At 39.0% G+C, this 23,432-nt stretch overlaps 1 protein-coding gene and 1 long non-coding RNA gene across 15 annotated transcripts in view; one reads left to right on the forward strand and one right to left on the reverse strand.

The window, feature by feature from the left end:
* CDKL4 (cyclin dependent kinase like 4) overlaps nucleotides 1-23,432 on the forward strand; it is an 82,587-nt gene that overhangs the window by 35,462 nt on the left and 23,693 nt on the right. For 10 of the 12 annotated variants that reach the window (XM_072770449.1, XM_072770454.1, XM_072770451.1 and 7 more), the window contains 6 exons: nucleotides 581-653; nucleotides 7,036-7,126; nucleotides 8,392-8,589; nucleotides 9,976-10,058; nucleotides 11,955-12,011; nucleotides 16,254-16,388. In XM_072770449.1, the coding sequence (XP_072626550.1) occupies nucleotides 581-653; nucleotides 7,036-7,126; nucleotides 8,392-8,589; nucleotides 9,976-10,058; nucleotides 11,955-12,011; nucleotides 16,254-16,388 (637 nt within the window). Of the gene's footprint in view, nucleotides 1-580; nucleotides 654-7,035; nucleotides 7,127-8,391; nucleotides 8,590-9,975; nucleotides 10,059-11,954; nucleotides 12,012-16,253; nucleotides 16,389-17,885; nucleotides 18,100-18,642; nucleotides 20,441-23,432 lie in introns of those variants that run through there. The other 2 variants (XM_072770453.1, XM_072770452.1) reach the window with 2 other exon arrangements.
* The window catches only part of LOC140601486 (uncharacterized), a 66,197-nt gene continuing 45,569 nt past the window's right edge, over nucleotides 2,805-23,432 (reverse strand). For 2 of the 3 annotated variants that reach the window (XR_012004497.1, XR_012004498.1), the window contains exons 2-5: nucleotides 11,329-11,428; nucleotides 7,276-7,346; nucleotides 5,747-5,832; nucleotides 2,805-2,857 (exon numbers count right to left, since the gene is read on the reverse strand). This is a non-coding gene — a long non-coding RNA (uncharacterized lncRNA). Of the gene's footprint in view, nucleotides 2,858-5,746; nucleotides 5,833-7,275; nucleotides 7,347-8,367; nucleotides 8,657-11,328; nucleotides 11,429-23,432 lie in introns of those variants that run through there. The other variant, XR_012004496.1, reaches the window with a different exon arrangement.

Here is a 23,432-nt window from a genome sequence, read left to right on the forward strand (position 1 = left end):
GGAGCACCTGTGGGGCTCAGTTGGTTAAGTGTCTGACTCTTGATTTTGGCTCAGGTCATGATCTCAGGGTCGTGAGATCAGGCCCCACGTTGGGCTCTGTGCTGGGCATGGAGCATGCTTAAGATTTTTTCTCTCCCTTTATTCCTTCCCCCCACACTCACTCACTCTTATTCTCTCTCTCTCTCTCTCAGAAAATTAAAGTTAAAAATGCAGAGAGACAGAGGGAGAGATACAGGTACCTGAAGAGACAGCCACTGTACGTTACAGCAATTAGTTTGGGGTAGCAAGTTTTGAGTCAGTACTTTCTATTCCTTTATGTTTCAATACAGTTTGATTTTTGTGATAAGCATATATCATTTCTACAGATCTAAAATTTTCAAATCGCAAGAGAAAATTATCTATAATGAAAACATAGTAAAGCAATTTTCATTAACACATTCAAATAAAATATCTCCAGCACACCCTTTGCACCGTGTTTGTTGGCCATGGCAAGCCCTACCCACTCCATTTCTGTTCCCAGCACCCACGCCTGACTCTATCTTAGGAGTTTTCATTTCCATTTTCATTTTCTTTCCCCTAGAGTTGCTGATGGAGTGATCAAAAGTGTATTATGGCAAACACTTCAAGCTCTTAATTTCTGTCATAAACATAACGTAAGTAACATTTTCCAATATATTTGTTAATTTCTTCTTTTCTTCTAAATAGCTCAGGGATCGCTTTAAAGAGCTAAGGATGGAGGGAAAGGAAGACAGTCACAGAATATAGGGAATGCAATCTGTGGCCTTTTTTTTTTCTCCCCAATTTCCATGAGAACCAAATTAGTAAATCCTTATGAATTAAAAGCTTGTGTAAATTTAATGTTCCTTTTGCCATCCTATTGGAGATTCCTGTGATCATTTTTTTTTTGTTTTATTTATGATAGTCACACAGAGAGAGAGAGAGAGAGAGAGAGAGAGAGGCAGAGGGAGAAGCAGGCTCCATGCACCGGGAGCCCGACGTGGGATTCGATCCCGGATCTCCAGGATCGCGCCCTGGGCCAAAGGCAGGCGCTAAACCGCTGCGCCACCCAGGGATCCCTCCTGTGATCATTTTTAAAGTGGGTTAAATAAGTTTGCAGGATAGCAGTGGTGTAACTCCCCATGGCACTTGATTTGATTTTGGTCTTAATGTTTTCTGAGTCCTTTGTTCTCTAACAGGCCCCCTTCCTCTATCATTTTTTTTTTTTATTTTTATTGTTAGTTTTCTAGATCCATAGTTCTCAAACCTGAGGATGCATCATCTGCCATGAAGGTCTCATTAAGATAGAGTTTGCTGCCCCCGCCCCTTCAGAGTTTCTGATTCCAGAGGTCCAGGGTAGGGCCCCAAGAATTTGCATTTCTAACCTTTGCCCAGTTAATACTGAAGCTGCAGGTCCAAGAAATACACTTGGAATACTCCTGTGTTCCAGAGATCCTTGCGGCTGATTGCTTCCTGTGTCATTTAACTTGTTCTTTCCCTGTATTTCTAGTAAATTGGTATTGTGTCTAGAGACTTGATAATTTCAGGTTCAGTTTTTCAAACAAGAATATTTCATATGTAATGCTGTACATGTACATGTCTTGTGTTAACATCACAAGGCATATGCCAGCTTGTTCCACTTTTGATAATCTTAAAATAGATTAGTGGACTCGAGCTATTAGTTTGATCCTCTCCATTATTAATTTCCTGGTCAGCCTTTTTACTTGATGGCTTTAGCATCCATTGTTGTTTATTGCCTATATCTAGTATTTCATTAGGGTTAAAAGATGGCGATTTTCAAAATCTATTATTTCATCTGCATTTATTAATTCGAATTATATGGAGAAGAACCAACCCTCAAGGACTCTGGCTACAGTAAAATACAATAAGATAAAGATGTGATTATTCCTTTATTTGCTAACACAAACAGTGATAAGTTGGTATCTTAGCAACCTCCAAGAGTGAACAATGAAGATTTTAGGGGACTATAGGCATCATTACAAACTTATGGATCTTATATCACCGATGTGTTTCAATCCTTTGCAATTGTCATTCTCTCTAACATTCAAATTGTCCCATCTTGGACCAGTGGGAACTTCTTTAAGTTGTCTTCGAGAGACTTTTAATATAATGATAGTTTTTAAACAATAACTCTAGACCTTTTGAGTTGGTACCTAGACAGAGGCAGTGCCTGAGCAAGGATACAGACTACCATACGGTCAATGTTGATGCCAGTGGAATGTCTAACATAGTCTAGGATTGCTGGAAAAGAATGCAGAATCATGGAAATAAATTTCAATACTTAGGGGAAGCTTCCTTTAGTTTTAAGAAAGTCAATGAAGAGTTTGTTAGGATCAATCAAAAGCTTATATTTTAAATAAAGTATTTTGTTAGGATACATGGGCAACTCATTCAGTTTAGCGCCTGACTTTTTTTTTTTTTAAGATTTTATTTATTTATTCATGAGAGACAGAGAGAGAGAGAGAAAGAGAGGGAGGCAGAGACACAGGCAGAGGGAGAAGCAGGCTCCATGCAGGGAGCCCAATGTGGGACTCAATCCCAGGACTCCAGGATCATGCCCTGGGCCGAAGGCAGGGGCTAAACCACTGAGCTACCCAGGGATCCCCTTAACGCCTGACTCTTGATATCAGCTCAGATCTTGATCTCAGGGTTGTGAAGTCAAGCCCCACATTGGGCTCCATGCTGGCCATGGAGCCTACTTAAAAAAAATAAAAATAAAAAATACAGAGAAATACTGTTCACAAGATACATAAGTCTGGTTTTCATGATGCAAATGCTTTCAAATACTTACTAAAGATGATGCTGAATTAAAACCACATCTCTGTTGCTTTCCATCATGCTATCAGAAGTGTTAAAGTTTAAAAAAAAAAAAAAAAGAAGTGTTAAAGTTTACCTAAGGTTCTTGTAGGAGTGTTATGGGTAGTTAAAATTATTTTTGAAAATTCTGTTTATCATAGTGTTTGTCCTTTATCTCTATTATCAGACACTTTCCTGTGTACTAGTTTATAAACTTGAATGCAATATCGAGGCTGATTTATCTTTGTATCTCTTCAACATCTGGCATGGTCTTCTTATATAAAAGGTGCTCACTCAATAAATATTTGTTGAATAACTAGATGAATGAATGAATCAATCAGCTTACCTACCTAATTGTGACTTATAATTTCCAGCAGACCAAACATTATTATAGCTCAGTGCAACTACCATCATTTCTCTGCTCAGAAATGTTCTGTATCTTAAGTTTTAAAACCTCCAATTGATAATCCATGACCTCTATTACAAATGGATAATTTTGTCGGGCTCCCTGCATGGCGCCTGTACCTTCCTCTGCCTGTGTCTCTGCCTCTCTCTCTCTCTCTCTCTCTCTCTTATGAATAAATAAATAAATCTTTTAAAAAAAAAAGATAATTTTTCAGACACACTTCCCTCCTCCAACATGGGAATTACTTCTGAACTCTGGTTATCTCATTTTCTTATGCTATGGTAAGCCTTTGTGTATCTTCTTATTTTATCTATTACTAAAATGCATGCAAAGGAAAAAATTTAGGTCATGTATAAACTGTTACAATACTACATCTAAAACCTTTACCCTCCCCCCCTTATTTTTAAAGGAACCCTCATGATACTCTCAAAGAACAGATAAGGCAATCTAACCCAATGGTGTTGCTGAAAATTCACAACTTTCAACCTATGGGAACCAGGACTACTTATTATCTCCAGAGTGGTGATCCGAACTAAGACAAGGAAGGTTAAAGTAGTAAGGAATTAAGATCTTATTACTCAAAGTGTAGTTAACAGAGACCACCTGGGAGCTCATTAGAAATGCAGGATCCTCAGGCCCACCCTAGATCTACTGAACCAGAATTTGCATTTTAATAAGATCTCTAGGAGATTCACGTGCACATTAAATTTTGAGAAGCACTGGACTTAAGAAAATACCTACTCATTTTGTTCTTTCTCACCCAATAATATTGCTAGAATGAGTTAACTAAAGTGACCCATTTAGTATCATTATGAACTCATGGATTTTTATATACTTGATATATTAGACAAAAAGAACTTTATCTCAAAATGCCAAAACTACAGTGACTTCAAAGATGTGTGTGTATTGGGCTGCAACATCCATCATCATCTTCTTCATATTTATGTTCTGGCTGTCAAGAAGGAGGTCCTTTTCCTCACTGCTGTATTAGTATCCATCTGTGAAGCTCAAAGAGGATGACCTCAGATAACAAGACTATTATTTAGGAACACCTTGCTGGCTCAGTTGGTAGAGCCAGGAACTCTTGATCTTGGGATCATGAGTTTGAGCGCCATTTTGAGTGTAAAGATTCCTTTAAAAATAAAACATTTAAAAAGAAAGAAAGAAAACTATTATTTGATCAGGTTGTATGAGAAGCAATTTGTGAAAGTTCTGGAGTTTCTTAAAGTTGAGAGTCGTGGATATCTTTTCTTGTTGGCTTGTGAGCCAGTTAAAATGAGATTATACATTAACCACAATAACCCAACATGAGCAATGTTTTCTAAAACTGTGTATGCAACCCAGGTTATTAAAAAGAACTGCTTCTGTCACGGTGACTTGCAGGTTTCTTGTTCTTTGGTGGAAAGTAAGCTGATTGCAAGAAGTACTACCGAGTTAGCACTGAGTGTGGCTTTGCAACCGAGAAAGTGAATATTCTGTGACTCACTCAGCGGCTTCCATTCTCCTTGCTTGACTTCTTACTGTTCCAGAGATTCTTACTCTTTTTCTTTATTCAGTATCCTATTCCTCATTATTTTGTTGCTTCTCTTACTGCACCTACACCCATATATTTTTTTTTCTGTTTCTTTGGGAAACATCAATACTTCATTTGCCTTTGTATTTTTTGGTTGGAAAATAAATTACTAAAAATTTTGCATGGATTTGCATTAGATCCAAAAATCATATTTAAATAGGCCAAAAAACAAGTGTCAGTGTAAGTCCATCTGCTTGATAATGCCACACATAGTCCAAAAATTGTAGGATTTGATGCAAACTCTTTTGAGGGACACAATCTATTCCTAGTAAATCACCAACTATTGTGAAGAGAACTCAGTGTTAATCCAAGTTTCATAACTGTGTTGCTTAAAAGATAGGATCTCAAAACTATGTTGGTATATATTATAGCAATGTATCCTTAAAAAATTAATATCTAAGGCCTTAGGACATTAAAGAGGGCTAGAGTTTTCTTCTTTTGGTCATACAAATCGTGAGACAGTTGACAATAATTGAGACTAAGTAGGAACAAACTTCTACTACCACTGCCATTTTTGTGACCTCAAATGATTTTGGATTCAGCTTTTTCTCTTCCCAGATAGCTCCAATAGAAGCAAAGAAAAATTATTTCAGAATTGTCAATGTAGCAGGAATTTATAAAGGGACCAGTAGCATAGGAGAGGAATGAGGCAAAAGGAGCAAATTACTGTGACACTTCCTCCAGGGACCCTGTCAGTGGAGTCTTGCATTCACAAGATTGTGGCAGGAATGAAATGATTCATGTGCAAGTACTTTGAAAAGGACAGAGCTCAATATGAGGGCTGATCTGTAGAAGAACAACATCAATTTTGTTTGCTTGTTTGGGAGAAAGGACTGGAAAGATAAAGTTCTGAGGAATAGGGCCTGAGCTGTGTTCTCAGAGAACCTCTGAGAACATGGAGCAGCCATTTCTAGAAGAAGGAAGAGGGAGGTTCACTCAGCCTTCATCCTCACCTCAGCCTGGTCCTCGCATGTCCAACGAGGAGCCCATGCTCCACTCAGGGTCATTTCAGTGATGCAGCAAACTGTCAGGTCTCTACCTAGAGAGAAATAGCAGGAGCCTCTGTGATGTGAGAATGCCTCATGGTGTCCTGCTCTCCTAGGAGGGAGCCCAGCAGACAGCACTGTGTGGTCATCTCTCAGGAGAGCTGCTAATCCCTCCAGGTTAGCTCCCTGCTGAGGGAGTGGAAGTGGTCCTCATCCCCTGATGCCAGAGAAGTAGGTGACCATAGCTCCCAACTTACCCAGGACCCTTGTGGTTTGTTCCTGTTGTCCTGGCATTGATTACTAACAGAGATCCTTTTACACATCCCAATTTGGTCAGTAAATAATATGGTCGCTCTAATTATAAGCCAAATTTTTTATATAAGCCAATTTTTAAGAAATGTTTTCTTTTTTTTTTAAAGATTTTATTTATTTATTCATGAGAGACACGGGGAGAGAGACAGAGACAGAGACATAGGGACATAGGCAGAGGGAGAAGCAGGCTCCATGCAGGGAGCCTGATGTGGGACTCAATCCCAGGACTCTAGGATCATGCCCTGAGCCGAAGACAGACACTCAACCACTGAGCCACCCAGGGATCCCCCTAAGAAATGTTTTCTATCATTCACATGTATTTTCCAGTTTCCCAAATCTGCAATACTTACTTAACTGAATTGTGATTTTTGGGCAACAGTTCTTACCAGAGGTAGATTGAGTCTAATCTCATCTAGGGTTTTACCTCTTACAGTTTAAGTAGAGCCCAGTAAAATGTGGAAGAAATAATTGTGTGGGGCAGCCCCAGTGGCACAGCAGTTTAGCGCCGCCTGCAGCCCGGGGTGTGATCCTGGAGACCTGGGATCGAGTCCCACGTCAGGCTTCCTGCATGGAGCCTGCTTCTTCCTCTGCCTGTGTCTCTGACTCTCTCTCTCTCTCTCTCTGGATAAATAAATAAATATTTAAAAAGAGAAAAGAAAAAAGAAATAATTGTGTGGCATTGCCTTCTCAAAGAAAAAAAAGTTTTCTTATCCAACAATTATAGTTTTATTTCTTCACCTCCATAGCAGCATTTTGATTTTTTTTTCCTTTTGGTGTGATAAGGTTTACAAGTGAAAACCTGCCAATTAAAGTTCTTTTAGAAAAATGAAGGAAAAGCATATTTGTTTTGATCTCATAAGCTGTGTTTATCATTTAAACTAATAATGTTTATTATGCTTTGTCACTTTGATGACGCTGAGAAATAATCAAATATTATCTTACAGTGTATTCACAGAGATGTAAAACCTGAAAATATTCTAATAACTAAGCAAGGGATAATCAAGATCTGTGACTTTGGGTTTGCACGAATTCTGAGTAAGTAGCAATTTTTCACTTGCTCATCCAATTCAGATGATTATGAAATGAGATAAACTCTTACTTTAGAAATGGAACAGATAGATGCTAAATGTGACACTGTGATTATTTCAAAGAAGAAAGGCTCACGTCTACCTTTTAGCCAGTACCTTGGTTTGCACTACAGCTCTGCTCCACTCCACTCAAATTTATTGCATGTCGCATTCATGTGCTTTGCCTCCTAGAGGAAAAGAATTACAAGATGCATTTCTATTCTTCATGCACTTATAATCTGAAGTACAAGAAACAAAAGAATAAAACTAGATGGCTCACAGTGAAGTACCAAAGCAAGGGTGCAGATGGTTCCCTGGAGGGAGACATTACTGTGCCCCAGAGAGGTCATGAAAACCCCACATGGGGTTGGTGCAACTAGAATAGTAAACCAAAAGTTGAGGAGAGGCTTCAGAGACAGTGCTAAGGAAAAGGAAGTGGGGGCGCCCAGGGGACTCAGGTCATGATCTCAGAGTCCTGAGATTGAGCCCCAGGGCAGGCTCCCTGCCCATCAGGGTGCCTGTTTCTCCCTCTTCCTGCCCCTGGCTCATGCTCTCACTTGTTCTCTCTCTCTCTCACACACACACAAATAAATAGATAAAATCTAGAAAGAAAGAAAGAGAGAGAGAGAGAGAGAGAAAGAAAGAAAGAAAGAAAGAAAGAAAGAAAGAAAGAAAGAAAGAAAGAAAGAAAGAAAGAAAAGAAAGAAAAGAAAGTAAAAAGAAAGAGGGAGGAAGGAAGGAAGGAAAAGAAAGAAGAGAAAGAAAAGAAAAGAGGAAGTCATCCCAGACAGTGGGGAATCAAAGGGCAAGGGAACAAAGCATTATTTCTCCCTGAATCTAGAATTGTCGGGCAAGCAAAAACACGCATTAGCAACAATTCACCACGAGGTGGTTGCGCCCAGAATCAGTATCCTGATAGGACCAGACGCAGGTAGCTTCATGATACACTTGGAAGCTGGTTTCAACTTGAGGTTACACTACAGGAACCCTCACTCCTGCCCCCACCCCAAATGTAGGATGATATAGATGCTAAGCTGAAAGACCCTTGGGAATTGACTTTCCTACCTGAGCACACAGTGGAAGTATTTACACAGTTAGTGCTTCACTGCCTCAACTGTTAGGAGTATTGTGGCCTCAGAGTCACTGAAGCCTGCCTGAATGCCAGACCAGCTCCCAGAGTCATTCACATGGTAAAGGAATGTGACCCACCTGATCTGACTGACGCATTTGCAGTTCCAGGAGACGCCTACACGGACTATGTCGCTACCCGATGGTACCGAGCTCCTGAACTTCTTGTGGGAGACACACAGTATGGTTCTTCAGTAGACATATGGGCTATTGGCTGCGTTTTTGCAGAGCTTCAGACAGGCCAGCCACTCTGGCCTGGAAAATCAGATGTGGACCAGCTTTATCTGATCATCAGAACACTGGGTATGAGTTGCATTTTATGGCTTACAGAGTTGCTAAATTGTTACAGTGATAGAAGAGGACGTCACTGTAATGAACGAGAGCTTTCTTGCTTCTCCAAAGTGCTGCTCAGTTGCTTGTTCTGGGCTGTAGCCAAAGTCCAACCATTTTCTCAATGCAGAGCCATATCTCCTCTCAGTGAGGAGCTCTCAGGTACCTTTCCAAGTCAAGTCAATTAGCCATGGAATAAGCTATATACTTACTTTCTGTATCAGGCTAAAATAGGAGTCATCTGCATAGAGCTGACTCTAAGAGATATTTGATCAAATGTTATTTCTGCCCACTGTAAAAGAGATTTCCCCCCAACTCTAGAGCAAGGGTCAGACTTTTCTATAAAGCGCTCGATGATAAATATTTTAGGTTTTGTACGCTCTGCAGTCTCTGTTGCAACTCAACTCTGTTCCTTTGTATAGCACTTTAGAATTTACGTATTACTTTCACACACGTCTCTTCAGTCTTAAGGACATACAAGAAAAAACCCATTAAGGACATAACATTTTTAGTTGTGTCTGTGTTACAAATGAGGAAACTGAGGCTCAGGGAGCTTCCATGAAGTCATACAACAGTTACATACAAAGCAGGAATGGGATTCAAGGGGCCTTTTTCATAAGTTTTCACCATGTGTCAGCATCTGTGGCAGTTGGCAGAGGATGTAACCAGAAGGTTAGCTATAGCTTTACACCAAACAGCAGGGACTCAAGGAAAGCAATACATCCACACACAAAATAGGTATTTATTAATTCCTTCCCATAGGCTATCCTGGCAGCGTGGCTGCTAGGCAATGGAACCACACTGCTGTTTGGTCTTATGAACGTCCCTGTTTGGTTCCAACACATTCTTCTGGAGAACTCACAGCATGAAAAATGTAGGGTAGAGTATCACCACAAGCCATGCCTTAAGTATATATTGTTTGGTTTATTTCTAAAAGGACTGTGCAAATTTACATTTAGCAGACATTAGACAGACCTGAGTGTGAGTCCTGCATCTGTCTCTTAATGACCATGTGACTTTAAACAGGTTATTAAGCTTCTGAGCCTCATTTTCCAAATTAAAAATAGCAACTACTATGAGACAGTTATGAGATCATGTGTGTAAAGCCCTCAATATGGTTTTCATACCTACTCTTTTGGTGAGAGCTGCATGGCAGACCGAGCCACATATGACTAAAAGAGTTGCATGGGAGAACTGACCTTCCCTGAGGAGGCATGTTTTTGCAGCGACTCATTCCTTCCAAATCTGGAAGGAATAATCAGGTTTAGTATTCTTATATATCTGGACCTCAGAAGTTAACCATTTAAACATTTTATTTTTATTAAATTTATCATGAGTTGCATGGTTTGTATTTTACAGGAAAACTAATCCCAAGACATCAATCTATCTTCAAAAGTAACCAGTTTTTCCATGGCATCAGTATTCCTGAGCCAGAAGACATGGTAAACTGCTCAATTTTGGATGTTTTATTATTTGTGTTGCAGCTTTCTTTAAAGGGGTATTTTTAAAAATATCTGAACTTTTGGCTCCTGTTTTCCTTCTGGCACACTGACACACAGATCAAAGAAGTTGTATTAAAATGATATAAATTAACCCAGAGAATGCTTTAAAAGTCTCTTTGCCCTATCTAGTCAAAGATTAACTTAATATTAAATTTGGAATGAAAGTTTATTTAGTACCTTACATAAATACCTTGATCCTTTTAGTCAAAACACCCAGTACCTTTCCCTAAAATAATTGTCTACTGTTAAATGGTACTTACTGTATAGTCTTCTTTATTTTGATAACATGCATTCTCTATTTTTTCAGCTTGTAAAACAAAGCCCAAGTCCATAAAAACCATTTCTTCACAACAGATATTTTCATGTGGAAAGTCATTCTACAAAATGATCCTCATTGTATCCAAACCAAAACTCTAAACCACATTAATCACGGTTACACTCTTGCTGTGTTCTTTGCCTTTCTTTGGGCATGTGTCAGTGACTACTTGACACTCTTACTCTCTCTAGACATTGATTTCCTGTCTGTGTTAGCTAAGCATGGGCTATGACTTTTAAAGCTCCATGTGGTCTAAATTCTGCCTATAGATTGAAAGGACTGTTAGAAGAGATGTTTGCCCACATTTAGGCTGTGTTGGCACAAGAGTGGTGCAGGGATGGGGAAAGTCTGTAAAGCCATATTATGGTTCATAGCCATGTGAACAATCTGAGGTTCAAATGATCCCAACCATCTCCAGACACCCTGTTTATTTTAAATTTGATATTTCATATGATACTTTGATATATACTAGATTTCTTTTTTTATATTTGTTAACGCTTTTTTTAAAAAAAAGATTGATTTATTCATTTGAAAGCTGGAAGGCACAAATGAGTGAGTGGGGGTGGGGGAGGGAATAGAGAGAGAGGGAGAGAGAAACTTTAGCCTACTTGCAGGCTGAGTGACTTACATGCTGAGTGTGGATCCCCACCCAGGGCTGGATCTGAGGACCCTAAGAGCATGACCTGAGCCAAAACCAAGAGTCAGCCACTTAACCTACTGCACCACTCAGGTGCCCCTATATTTGTTAAAGGTTTTAATAAATACAACAAAAGATTAAAATTGAATTAACAAGGTTAGAAGTTGAATTACAAAAGAACATTTACGTAACAGTTTAGTTTAAAGAATGGAATACAAATTCACAATACTTGCTGCCTAGTTAAAGGAGACTATTACCTGTGCACCTCAGTGGCTCAGTTGGTTGAGTGTCTGACTTTTGATCTCGGCTTAGGTCTTGATCTCAGGGTTGTGAATTCACACTAGGTGTGGAGCCAACCTAAAAAAAAAAAAAAAAAAAAAGTTAAAAAACTAAAAACCATAAAGGAGACTATTACTATTATCTTTGAAATCTTTGAAGCTTCCCCTTCCCTATGTGCTCCTCCCTTAATTCCATTCTCTTCCTTCCCTACTATTCTGAATTTTGTGTTTATCATTCTGTTGCTTTCTATAGTGCTCATACACATGTAGCTCAACACATTTTCATTAATGCTCAAAGCATTCCCTATAAGTAGACCTGGCACAGCTATTAAAGTACTGTTGTAGGATTTCAGGGAAATTTGGAGTTCACATTTACCAAGCATCAATTGCAAGACAATGTGAAATAAATAATTCCAGCTTTTGTCTTTTAACCTTTGTACTATAGTGTAAAATTATATAAAAATGGACTTTAAGAAAGTCCCTAAAAGGAATTATCTAGTCTCCTAGGGGAGGTCTTTCTCCAGAGTGCACTTACTTCTAATATATTCAAAATAAACATAACTTTGTTGTTATGTAACATTGAAATTCTTTATTTTGTTTTCTAGGAAACTCTTGAAGAAAAGTTCTCAGATGCTCACCCCATGTCTTTGAATTTCATGAAGGTACTTAAGAATCAATTATAACCATTATTGACTACAAATTGTAATAATTGAAGCTGGTAACTCTGGGAGGGATTGACAATATAATGTTTTAGATACATTGGGTTAAATGAAATTTAAAATCATTTTTTAAAAAATTAATAGACCAGGCAAACTCAGAGACATGAAGATGCTAGATAGAGTTCTTTTACTAGGCCCAAAAGAAATAGTCAAACAAAGGACAAATTCTAATATAAAGCAGGGGCACCTGGGTGGCTCAGTGGTTGAGTGTCTGCCTTCAGCTTGAGTCATGATCCCAGGATCCTTGGGTCCAGTCCCTTGTCAGGCTCCCTGCAGGGAACCTGTTTCTCCCTCTGCCTATATCTCTGTGTCTCTCGTGAATAAATAAATAAATAAAATATTTTTAAAAATTCTAATATAAAGCAGAAGAAATTCACCTATGATTAGGCTGCCATTCATGCTTGACCAACTGACCCATGCAAGAAGATGTGACTCTTATATCCACCATGGATACTGAAAGCTCTTAGTGGGATATGGATGGAGATATCAGTAAAGGTATCTATCTTTAGCAACCAATTAAGTTCTATCTATAGCAGTGGTTTCCATACTATTCATCAGAATGACTACTCATCAGAACGAGCTTTTTAAAAATATACTTTCCAGTATCTAACCTCAGAGTTACAGAAGCATAATCTCTCTGTATAGGACCTTGGAATTTGCATCTTTAAACATCCCCCTAGGTGATTATGATACACAGCCTAGCTCAGAAATCATCTGATCTAGAAGGCAGAGCCACCTGGATGACCTAGAGTCAATTGGATAGACTAGCCATTGTTCTAGTGGTGGTCACTGCCAAGGTGCTATCCAGGGTGCTGGATTCCTTTGGTTTGAGTCCTCCTGAAAGCCTGGCATCTCTGTGCCCTCAGACTGCCCTTACCAATGCTTCACTGGCTCTCAGCTGCCTTCTCTCTCTCTCCCTGCTCTGACTTGCCTTAATCCAGCACTCTGAAGGCCCTGTCCTAGAAGTCCAACTTCCTAACCTTGTTCTGGACAGATTGTTATGACCCACCTTGCTAAATAGGTATTTAGCAAGACCTCCTGTGGAGAGGTATCTGTCCAGTACTACAAACCCAACCCATTCTCAGGTGTAGGTCCGGCCTTCTGCTGGTTACTCCTCTAACCAGAGGAAAAAAACTTCCTAGAAGGCAACTCCAGGGCAGAAAAACTCCAAGGGGGACACGTGGGTGGCTCAGTGATTGAGCATTTGCCTTTGGCTCAGGGTGTGATCCCGGGGTCCTAGGATTGAGTCCCACATTAGGCTCCCCACGGGGAGCCTGCTTCTCCCTCTGCCTAAGTCTCTGCCTCTTTCTGTGTGTCTCTCATGAATAAGTAAATAAAACCTTTTAAAAAAATACTCCAAGATATAGGACAAACTCCCTGTCTTCAGCTCCAAAGGTGAAGTGCCATGTTTGCCTGCCCACTTCTGGATGAAGCTAGTTTTTTCACTCAGCTATTTGATTTATATCTGTAACATCTGATCTGAGACCTAAGGATTCTCTAAGTGCATCAAAGATTGTGCTGTTCCATGGGCCACACCCTGTCTGCTATACTCCTGCCCCAGGCTAAATGAAGGAAGACTTTCTTAAACTAATTGCAATTGAGATATCTTTTTTTTTTAATTTATTTTTTATTGGTGTTCAATTTACTAACATACAGAATAACCCCCAGTGCCGTCACCCATTCACTCCCACCCCCCGCCCTCCTCCCCTTCTACCACCCCTAGTTCATTTCCCAGAGTTAGCAGTCTTTACGTTCTGTCTCCCTTTCTGATATTTCCCACACATTTCTTCTCCCTTCCCTTATATTCCCTTTCACTATTATTTATATTCCCCAAATGAATGAGAACATATAATGTTTGTCCTTCTCCGACTGACTTACTCCACTCAGCATAATACCCTCCAGTTCCATCCACGTTGAAGCAAATGGTGGGTATTTGTCATTTCTAATAGCTGAGTAATATCTTTAACAACAAATAAATACTAGCTACTGTAACAGAAAGTTGTCCCATGGGAATAGACTACCATCTATGCAATAAAATGCTCAAATGGGTGAAGTGCCAGCCAGTGACAGCCAAAGTTAGTGGTGGCATGCAGTAGCCAATCTATGGCAGAGCTTTATGATCTCATCTTAACCCTTTACATTTGTAAAGACCCTAATTCCAAATAAGGTCGCATGATGAGATACTGGGAGTTAGGACTTCACCATAGTTGGGGGTGGTGGGACACAAGTCAATCTATAACAGTGCCCTTGAGACCAATCAGAAGTGTTAAGTAGACTACTGCATATGTGGGTCTGGAGCTCAAAGGAGAGGTCTGGACCAGAAATATACATGTGGAAGTCTCTGATAAACCTTAATAATTGAAGCCATTAAGCATCAGTGAGATTAGCTAGAAACAGAGAGACAGAAAGAGCCTAGGAATGTGCCTGGAAGAGTTCTATCCACCCACAGTGGAGAAGGAGGTAAGTTAACAAAGGTTGGTTTGAGGAGTGGTCACGAGGTAAAAAGGAAAGGGAGGCATCAGGAAGCCAAAGGGAGTTTCGAGAAAGGAGGATGTGGTCAATAGTGTCTAATACTGTGGAGATGAGAACATGATCTCCCTATTGGATTTATAAATCTGGAAGTCATAGGTATGAATGGCAGGAATCACTTACGTGGAATGATGGAGGCAAAAGCCAGAGCAACGTGATGAAGAAATAGACTACTACAGTTTATATTCAGAATCTTTGAATATCAGTCTTTTTGTGCTGGTTATAGTCCTGACAGTGTTAGAATTTGAGGAGACAGACCCCCGGTAGCAGTTAGACTTAATTATGGCACAAATCATTAACTTGTGGTGAGGGTGGGGGATCTGCTTGGAGCAGGTAGTGGCTGTGGAAGGACAGGTGAATCTAATTATGCTGACTGAGCAGAGTTGTTTCTTAAAACCGGGTCCAATCAGACACGGCTCTGAAGGGCAGGTGAGACTGTAGGGGTGGCAGCATTTGTAAGGATCTCAGAGACCTGAGGTCAGCTGGGGTTAAGGAGGAACGCATACCACAGGGCAGCCCAGGCTGGGGCAGCCTGAGTCAATGTAATTATCTGGACACTCATATGCCTCAAAACTAAGTCTGTTATGTTGATAAGTTTTACTTCTCTATTTATGGTCATGAGGCAAGAAATTTCAGGTCTCCAGTGCCTGGGTGTTCAAAGGCTGCTCTAATTCCTTAAGAATCATAATCTGTGTTTCTTCATGGGAAAAGCCCCATTCTCTGGCCAAAGAGTACCAGGGCTTCTTGAAGAAAATCTTTGTGACAGGACTCCACTGACCCCACTGCTGCCAGAGTCTTCCCCTCTCCTGAAGGCAAAGCTAGAGGCTTCCAGTAGCCTCTAATATAAGGGTCATGATGTTATCTTTTCCTTTTTGCCTCTAGCTTTTCTTATATAAATATATATGTCAATTATCCAGGTTTTAGACTGGTTTCATTATGAACACTCATACTTTACCCATCTCTCTAAACTAGTGGTTCTCAAACTTGAGCAGTATCAGAATCACCCAGAGGGCTTATCAAATGCAGATTGCTGGGCCCCACCCCCGGTGCTTTGGCCTGAGCAAGAACTGCATTTATTTATTTATTTATTTATTTATTTATTTATTTATTTATTTATTTTTAAAGATTTTATTTATTTATTATGAGCGACACCCAAAGAGAGAGAGAGAGGCAGAGACACAGGCAGAGGGAGAAGCAGGCTCCATGCAGGGAGCCCGATGTGGGACTCGATCCCAGTCTCCAGGATCACGCCCTGAGCCAGAAGCCAGATGCTTAACCACTGAGCCACCCAGGCGTCCCAAGAACTGCATTTATAAGAAGTTCCCACGTAATGCTGGTGCAGCCGAGATCACACACAGGATCACACTTGAAGTGTCCCACAAACTATTTACTTTGACAAGTAATGAAGAGATGTCATTGGTAGAATCACCTGACCTACTTGTAGCTCCCTTCCAGAGACACTGAATGGTCAATTTTACCCTCAAGACTTTGAAATGGCAAAAGGAAAAGCAATTCCATATATTAACAAGTTTCAAGTACTTGATCATTTGCAAACCTGAAGATTTTCTAAACTCTTATTTGCTCTAACAAGTTATTCAGTTTTGGGGCACAGTAACAAAAAAGGCTCTTCTTTTAATACTTTATTTTCTTCCAAAGGAGTGTCTGAAGATGAATCCTGATGACAGATTAACCTGTGCCCAACTCCTGGAGAGTCCCTACTTTGATTCTTTTCACGAGGACCATATTAAAAGAAAAGCACATACTGAAGGAAGAAACAGAAGACGTCAGCAGGTACCTCAGTTCAAAAGTTAAAGTGCTATAAAAATTATTCTTTTATTTTCTTTTTTCTACCTTTCAAAGTGAGAGTAGGTGGACACCAAGACCTTTCTTTGTACTGGTTTAGTTATATTTGTTTATTTTAATAAATTTTTGGTGATTGATGTAATAAAACCATAAAACTATGGAAATATTCAAATTTGTTGCAAAATCTTATTCCAAACATACTTGAGTCAGAGTATTGCTCAGCTTTTTGCTATGCTGATTGGATAGTTCACCTGCCAGATCATGTACCTGAAATACAACTTCATACAAAAAAAATCCCTAATGACAGCAAGACTGAGTTTGAACATTACAGAGGAATCCTGGGACCCTCCTGATGCCTCCAGACGCACCATTAAAAGAAACTTGACCTGCCATCTTTTTACCGATGGCAGGCACCCAAGCCTGTCTTCCCTAGGCTCTTCCTCAAAACCAACGACAAGCTCTGGCAGATACTAAGAGATGAAACTCAAACACCTGGGAACCAAATTCTATCCTAAAAAATGCCAATATCATAGAATAATATGATGAATATGACAAATACCGATTCTGCGTTTTTTAAGGTGCTTTACTTGGTTTACTTGGTTTCAGAAAAACTTTGAAGTTGAAACATAAACCCCATGGAAGTGGGTATGTTTTGGTTTGAAGTTTATTTTCTATCTTGTATCCCCAGCACCTAAAACAGTGTCTGCCCCATAGAAGGTACTTGGTAAATACTATCCAAATAAATAAATAAACGAACATTGCTTATTAATAAGTGAAGATGTAATTTTCAATTTATCAGACTGACAATCATCCCATTCTATGTTTGCTTAAGCTTCAACCTTTGATCTACTTATTGGTCACTTATCTTCTCATTAGCATGTCTACTATATAGGAAGAAAGCAGGGGTTTTTGTCTTTTCAAATTTTTGATCATTAAAATCAAAGTTTGTTGAGAAAGATCTAACCAATCAACAAGATGACATATTAAGATGATTTTCAAAATTTTGCTGCATAGACCATTTTATCTTTTGCTGTTTGAGTTATGTGTTTGCAAGTCAAGCCCAATACGCTTTACTAAACTGAAAGATTAGCATTGCTCAAATAAGTCTGAGGCAGCAGTTTGAAATACAGGGTGAGTTGTGCATAAAAACACTATCCCCTTAAAAACATCTCACCAGATTCCCTACCTTTGGCCTGGGAGGATGAACCTTGGTTCATCCAAGGATCCCCTTGGTTCCTGATTCAAGTTTCCCACACTCACCTTAAGGTCATCCAAGGATCCCCTTGGTTCCTGATTCAAGTTTCTCACACTCACCCCTTCTAGTCTCCTGTCAGAGGCTGTGTTCCCCATTCCTTAATACCCTCTAGCCCAGCTGATACAGATCAGGAACTTTATTTCTCCAGAAGGAAAAGAGGCACAGAGAGCAGCATGTACCTAGATAATCTCATTTACAGAACTCATGTCATGTTCTCCATCCTTATGCAGTCACCTGCATCCCAGCCCACTTTACAAGAAAGCCTTACTAGAGCACCTATCATTGAGACCAGGCCTAACACCTTCCGCCACCAGCCGAAGTCTCTGGAGAGAAAGGCCAAGAGAAAGACAGGGATGTCGTTCAGGTTCTGGTTTTCTTTCTGAACATGTGCCTCTTCCCTAAGCATTTTACCGTATCAGAAAATAAACTAAAAATTCAAAAAGATTTTTTTCATTCAATGTGGTTTTGCTTTGTGAGTTCAAATTTCTACCTAGATCCCAACTCCTAGATCTCTGAGTAAGTGACCAGCAATTTCCTTAAGACTAAATATTGTTTAAACAACTGATAGGAAAGAGGTTTTAAATCTTTACTGTTTTGCCAATATCCTAAAATTAATATGCTGAAATTAAAAATTTAAGACAGGTAGAAAGTAGACTCTTGGAATTATTGCCTAACACCTGGTGGGCATGTAGCTTTTAAACACTGAGATACTCAGAAATGAATGTACTGAAATAAATCAGCTACACCCTTGAGGATCCTAGAATAAGTAATAATAAGTATAGTAATAGAATAAGTAATAGAACCTAATTTTCAAGTATCAGAGTATCACAATTTTTGGAAGGGTAACCCTATTTGATTTTTAAATTGATGTCTTTTGACATCTTTGTATCATGTGTATCCTTTTTGTTTTATCATCTTTAAATCAAACTGTACAAATAGGAATTATTTTCCATTTACTTTCTTATTTTTGTCTTGTTCTGCTATTAGAATCAACTGTTGCCTCTCATACCAGGAAGCCACATCTCCCCCACACCTGATGGAAGAAAACAAGTCCTCCAGTTAAAATTTGATCATCTTCCAAACATTTAGGAAAATGTTCTTTCAAGTGGAAAGTAATTTAATATGTACACATTTTTGTACAAGAGAGATAGGAATTCTCAGTGTTTCAGATGCAAATGAGCCATATGAAAATTAAGATGCCTTCTAGAATTGTTTTGCTCTGATCATTACTGATTCCTCTGCCCGTGCTTTTTATATGCCAACTTTATCTTTTAGAACATTTTCTTTAAATGTTATAGAGTCTGAAACTGCACATATGGAGGAGACATTTTCAATTTCATCAGAGCAGCCCCTCCCGAGGCAATTTATATTGAGAATTTGTGGGCTTGTATGTTGATTTTTAAAAAAAGATTTACATATGTCATTTCAGCTTACCTGACTACATAATGTCTTAGAACATTATCAAATATCTTGCCTAGCTGTTGTTTGTCTAAGGAATGACATTATGTTTCTGCATTTTAATTCACTCTTATTGTAACTCTGTTGAGTAATGCTGGATTTTATATTGGTGGAGGAAGGGAACTTTGAAATGTCATGTAGGTTTATCCCTCGATTTCAGGGCAGACTCTACTTTCTCTGTCTCGTGAGACATTGATGATTCTAATTTTAATGCTAGCCAGAGAAAATTCCATACATTCAACACAGCAAATAAGGTGGCTACACTACAAGGAATTACCATCTTCCTGACATAATCCCCTGCGATAACTGACTGCTGATTCTAATGCTGTCCTTTAGAACATCATAGTTTCTTATTCTTTTTCCTGGCTCAATCATTTCAGTACCTGGATGTATCCTGTTGGGGGTGTGTCCTAAATAGTTCACTGCCAATACTCTTCCAAACATTTGAATCCACAGCTTCTGTGAGCTTTTGCAGCCCTAAACTGGTATATCACGATCACATCAGGTTTGTAAATGCTTCTAACAGCAGAAAGATTATCTTTCAGTTAACTGCTCTGTGTCTTCTACCAATAAAAGGAAGCAAGCAAACATCACAATAGGTAGGCCCAGTTTACATTGGGATATTTCCCAAGTAAACTTGACAGATATACCCACATACATGCACACATATGTACAAATATATAAATATATGTTTATTAGTTTTGAAACATCATGGTAGGTGCCTTTTATCCTAGACATCTAAGAATGAAGTTATTTAAAGGGCTTTTAGTTTGCTAACAAGAAACTCATGTAAAATAATAGCATGGGGTTCTCTATCACTGTCTGGCATAAAGGCACAAAACAGTGATGTCTCAATAAATGTTAAGATTGTTTCACTAACTCTTTTCTGCTCCTGGGTCTGGCATGCTTACCTTAACATTGTCAGATTTTGCAAATACCCATAAGTCCAAAGATGCCGTGTGTCTAGCACCTATATACCAAGCATAAATTGTTTTAGGAAAACACACTAATGTCTTATGTTCAACTCTAAAAGTTTATTGCACTTATAAACATGGCTATGTAGACTTCTAGAGAATCTTCTTCAGTTATATGGGAGCATCACTTAGGAATTGTGGCATCTAAATAATATTTTCTTGCTCACTGGAAGAACATTCTAAGTGGGCTTATTTAGTCATTTAAGAGCTTAGTGTGAATATAAGCTCCTGTGGTCTGCTTATAGTCATTTTATCATCAAGACTGTGCCTCTTCAGATTTGTATGTTTCTTGCATTTTTAATTAAATAATACTACAGGAACAAGGAAAATGAGAAATAAAAGATAAAAGGCAACTTTGCTGAGAGTTCTTTTTAACTTTCATAGTGTTTCTATCATGTAAGCCTTCTTACTGCCAAGCTACTCATACTGCACCAGCTTTCCTAAATATCTAGACTGTATCACACACACACACACACTCAGAAATTCAAAATACAGCACACAACCCTAGTTCCCATTTTGCTTATAATCATGCTTCAAACGATGATGGACTTTTTGGCAAGGGTTGATAGGTGACTGCCTTTTCTTATTTTTGCTTACATGTAAGAATTAATGCAAACTGGCATTTTACTTTCGCAATTTTTTTTCCATAGACAAATCCATCATTTAGAGATCACTGGGGAGGAGAGTGGAGAAAGCATCTAATGCTTAGGAAAATGCTCTTTGCCATCCTTTTACTATGAAGAAAAACAACCTCCTTTTAAAAAAAAAAAAAAAAAGATTTTATTTATTCATGAGAGACACAGACAGAGAGAGAGGCAGAGACACAGGCAGAGGCAGAAGCAGGCTCCGTGCAGGGACCCTGATGCAGGACTCGATCCCCGGGGCTTCAGGATCATGTCCTGAGCCGAAGGCAGGTGCCAAACCACTGAGCCACCCAGGTGTCTCCCAAAAAACAATCTTCTGAGTAACATTTGCACACAGGCACTTTCGCCTGGTGACCCAGGCCCTGTAGCACTGCCACCTCTGAATCACACAGGCATGCAGACCTCAACCTGCAATTCTTTTCTGTTTTAAGTGCCCATTTAGCACTTAGGTACTACACATACTCCCTTGCATTTCTCAGCCACATGGAAGACAGTTGCACTTCAGCATATAGTGCCCAAATTAAGTAATGACTTTTGTAAAACCTACCAAGCTCATCACAAAAGCCCACAGGATTCTGTAACCATGCATTTCCTTTACATCCTCGTAAAGTTTCTGGCTTACCTGCACCTGTCTCACGCATGCCAGCTTTCAGGCTTTTTAATTTATGTGTAGAGCTCTTTCCTGGTGCTGTCCAAATACTGTGCCGTTGTGGTGAGTGACACTGCCTGAATGCTCTCCCTCTCTCCGCCCCAGCATGATGTCTTTGCACCCTGGTTTCCTCAGACTTTCCACATTGGACCTGAGAAACTCCAAACAGCCAAGCAGTTCATTTTGTTTGTGTTTTGTTTTGTTTGCAGAGCACTTTACAGAACACTAAAAATGCAGTCTTTAGTTCTTTGTGCTCCTGCTTCTTCAGGGAAGAAGGAAATATACCATAGAAAAAGACAATTCATTAGACATTTATCAGCCCTGGAAGGCTACTGGCTTGGACTTTGCCTCTGGGCTGCATTTCAGTCCTGTTGAATGCACTTGTTCCAACTTGCTCCCAGACACAAAGCCCTTTTAGGGGGTCACTTTTTGAAGATTATTTTAACTATATTGAATCGTTAAAAAGTTGTTGTCAAGGGGCTCTTTGCATGCTTTGGATTAGGGACATAATTGAGTAAGGGGTATAAATGAAGCTCTCGAGCAGGAAAGAAAAAGGCAAGAAGAGGATAGACTGTCCCCCTTCTAACTTAGTCGTGTCATTGCTTTCATTGCTCCTGCAGATCTCCCAAACTATAAGACCTAAGAAAATTAATGTTATTCTGAAAAAAATTATCAACTCTGAAGAATTGTTATGCTTCTTTAGCTTATTTGCCCCAGAATTACAGTTTTTCAAAAAGATGGCACTTTCTCAGTCATTTGTCACTACCAGTGATTTCCAATCCTGATTTTGGAACAACCTGAATGGCACAGAATTCTCAAAAGAAAAAATAAAACACACACACCCCAAAATGTTTTATTAATTAAAACTACTGGAAGAAGAGTGAGCCTAAAATTCCATAAACCTTAAAATCTTGAAAAAATTAGGAAGTCAGTGTAAGGCATTAGCTGAATCACAGATTCAGATTTATAGTGCATATGTACGCATTACATACAAATATACAGATTTGTGATGCATACAATTAAGGCATGAAGATAAAACGCCACTTATATGATAAAGTAATGTTCTGGGTGTGGATGTGTGTGGAGGTGTGGCATTTGTTTTCTATTAAAATCATGAACTCAACAACGTCATTCCTGTTTTAGTAGAAGACAAAGTCTTTACAAGTGATAGGTTAAAGAATAATAGAATTATCACTTGGTCTGGGTGTTAGGACACTAGGTTCTCTACTGGCTTGCAATTCTCCATGTAGCCTGGTCACAACAAGTAACTTTGCTGTGCCTTCATTATCTCATTTGTAAAATAAGGGAAGAGATAAGCTAGGGGATGTCTAGGGCTCCCGTTCAGCTGTGGACCTATGTGCGATGGAGAATTCCACATGGTGTTTCTGTCCTGGACCTTTCTCCCACTAGAAGAGACTTTCTAGAGATTGTTTCTCATTAACAACATTAAGATAAATTTTGGATTTTATGATCTAGCCAGGAGCTAGGAGATCTTTCTCTCCTTCCCTGTCTCTGATCCCTCTCTTGCTTGCTTGCTTTCACACTCATATCAACACACACACACAACCACCCCCTCCTAGTTCTTTCTATCAAGTCAGTAGTAGTTTGCAGACAACTATCTAATGGAGGTTCAATTTTATAAACTAAAGTGGATTTTTTAAAGCTAATTATCACCAAATTTTAATTAATGTAAATAAAACAGGTGTGCTTTTAAAATGCAGAGTACTATATAATCATTCTTTGATTTTTAATCTAACTCTAATTAGCTTGGAAATGACACATATGCTATGAAATACTAATTTAAGATATCCATTAAGGCAAAGAACACTGAGGACATCTCTAACTTCAGCAAAACTTTTAATGCGTTCAGTAAATGGTAACTTAAGGGAATTCTACAAATATTGAATTATACCTGTTTTATATTTGAGCAGCGGAGACTCAGGTTCAGTCTACTTTATATTTAACCTATAATCTACTCAAGCGAAGAATTGGTTATCCTACTTAAAAGGAATATAAACAACTTGTATTTATAAAGTTAAAATTTTTCTTTTC

The sequence above is a fragment of the Canis lupus genome, chromosome 12 (genome assembly GCF_048164855.1).
Source record: "Canis lupus baileyi chromosome 12, mCanLup2.hap1, whole genome shotgun sequence".
Taxonomy (NCBI): domain Eukaryota; kingdom Metazoa; phylum Chordata; class Mammalia; order Carnivora; family Canidae; genus Canis; species Canis lupus.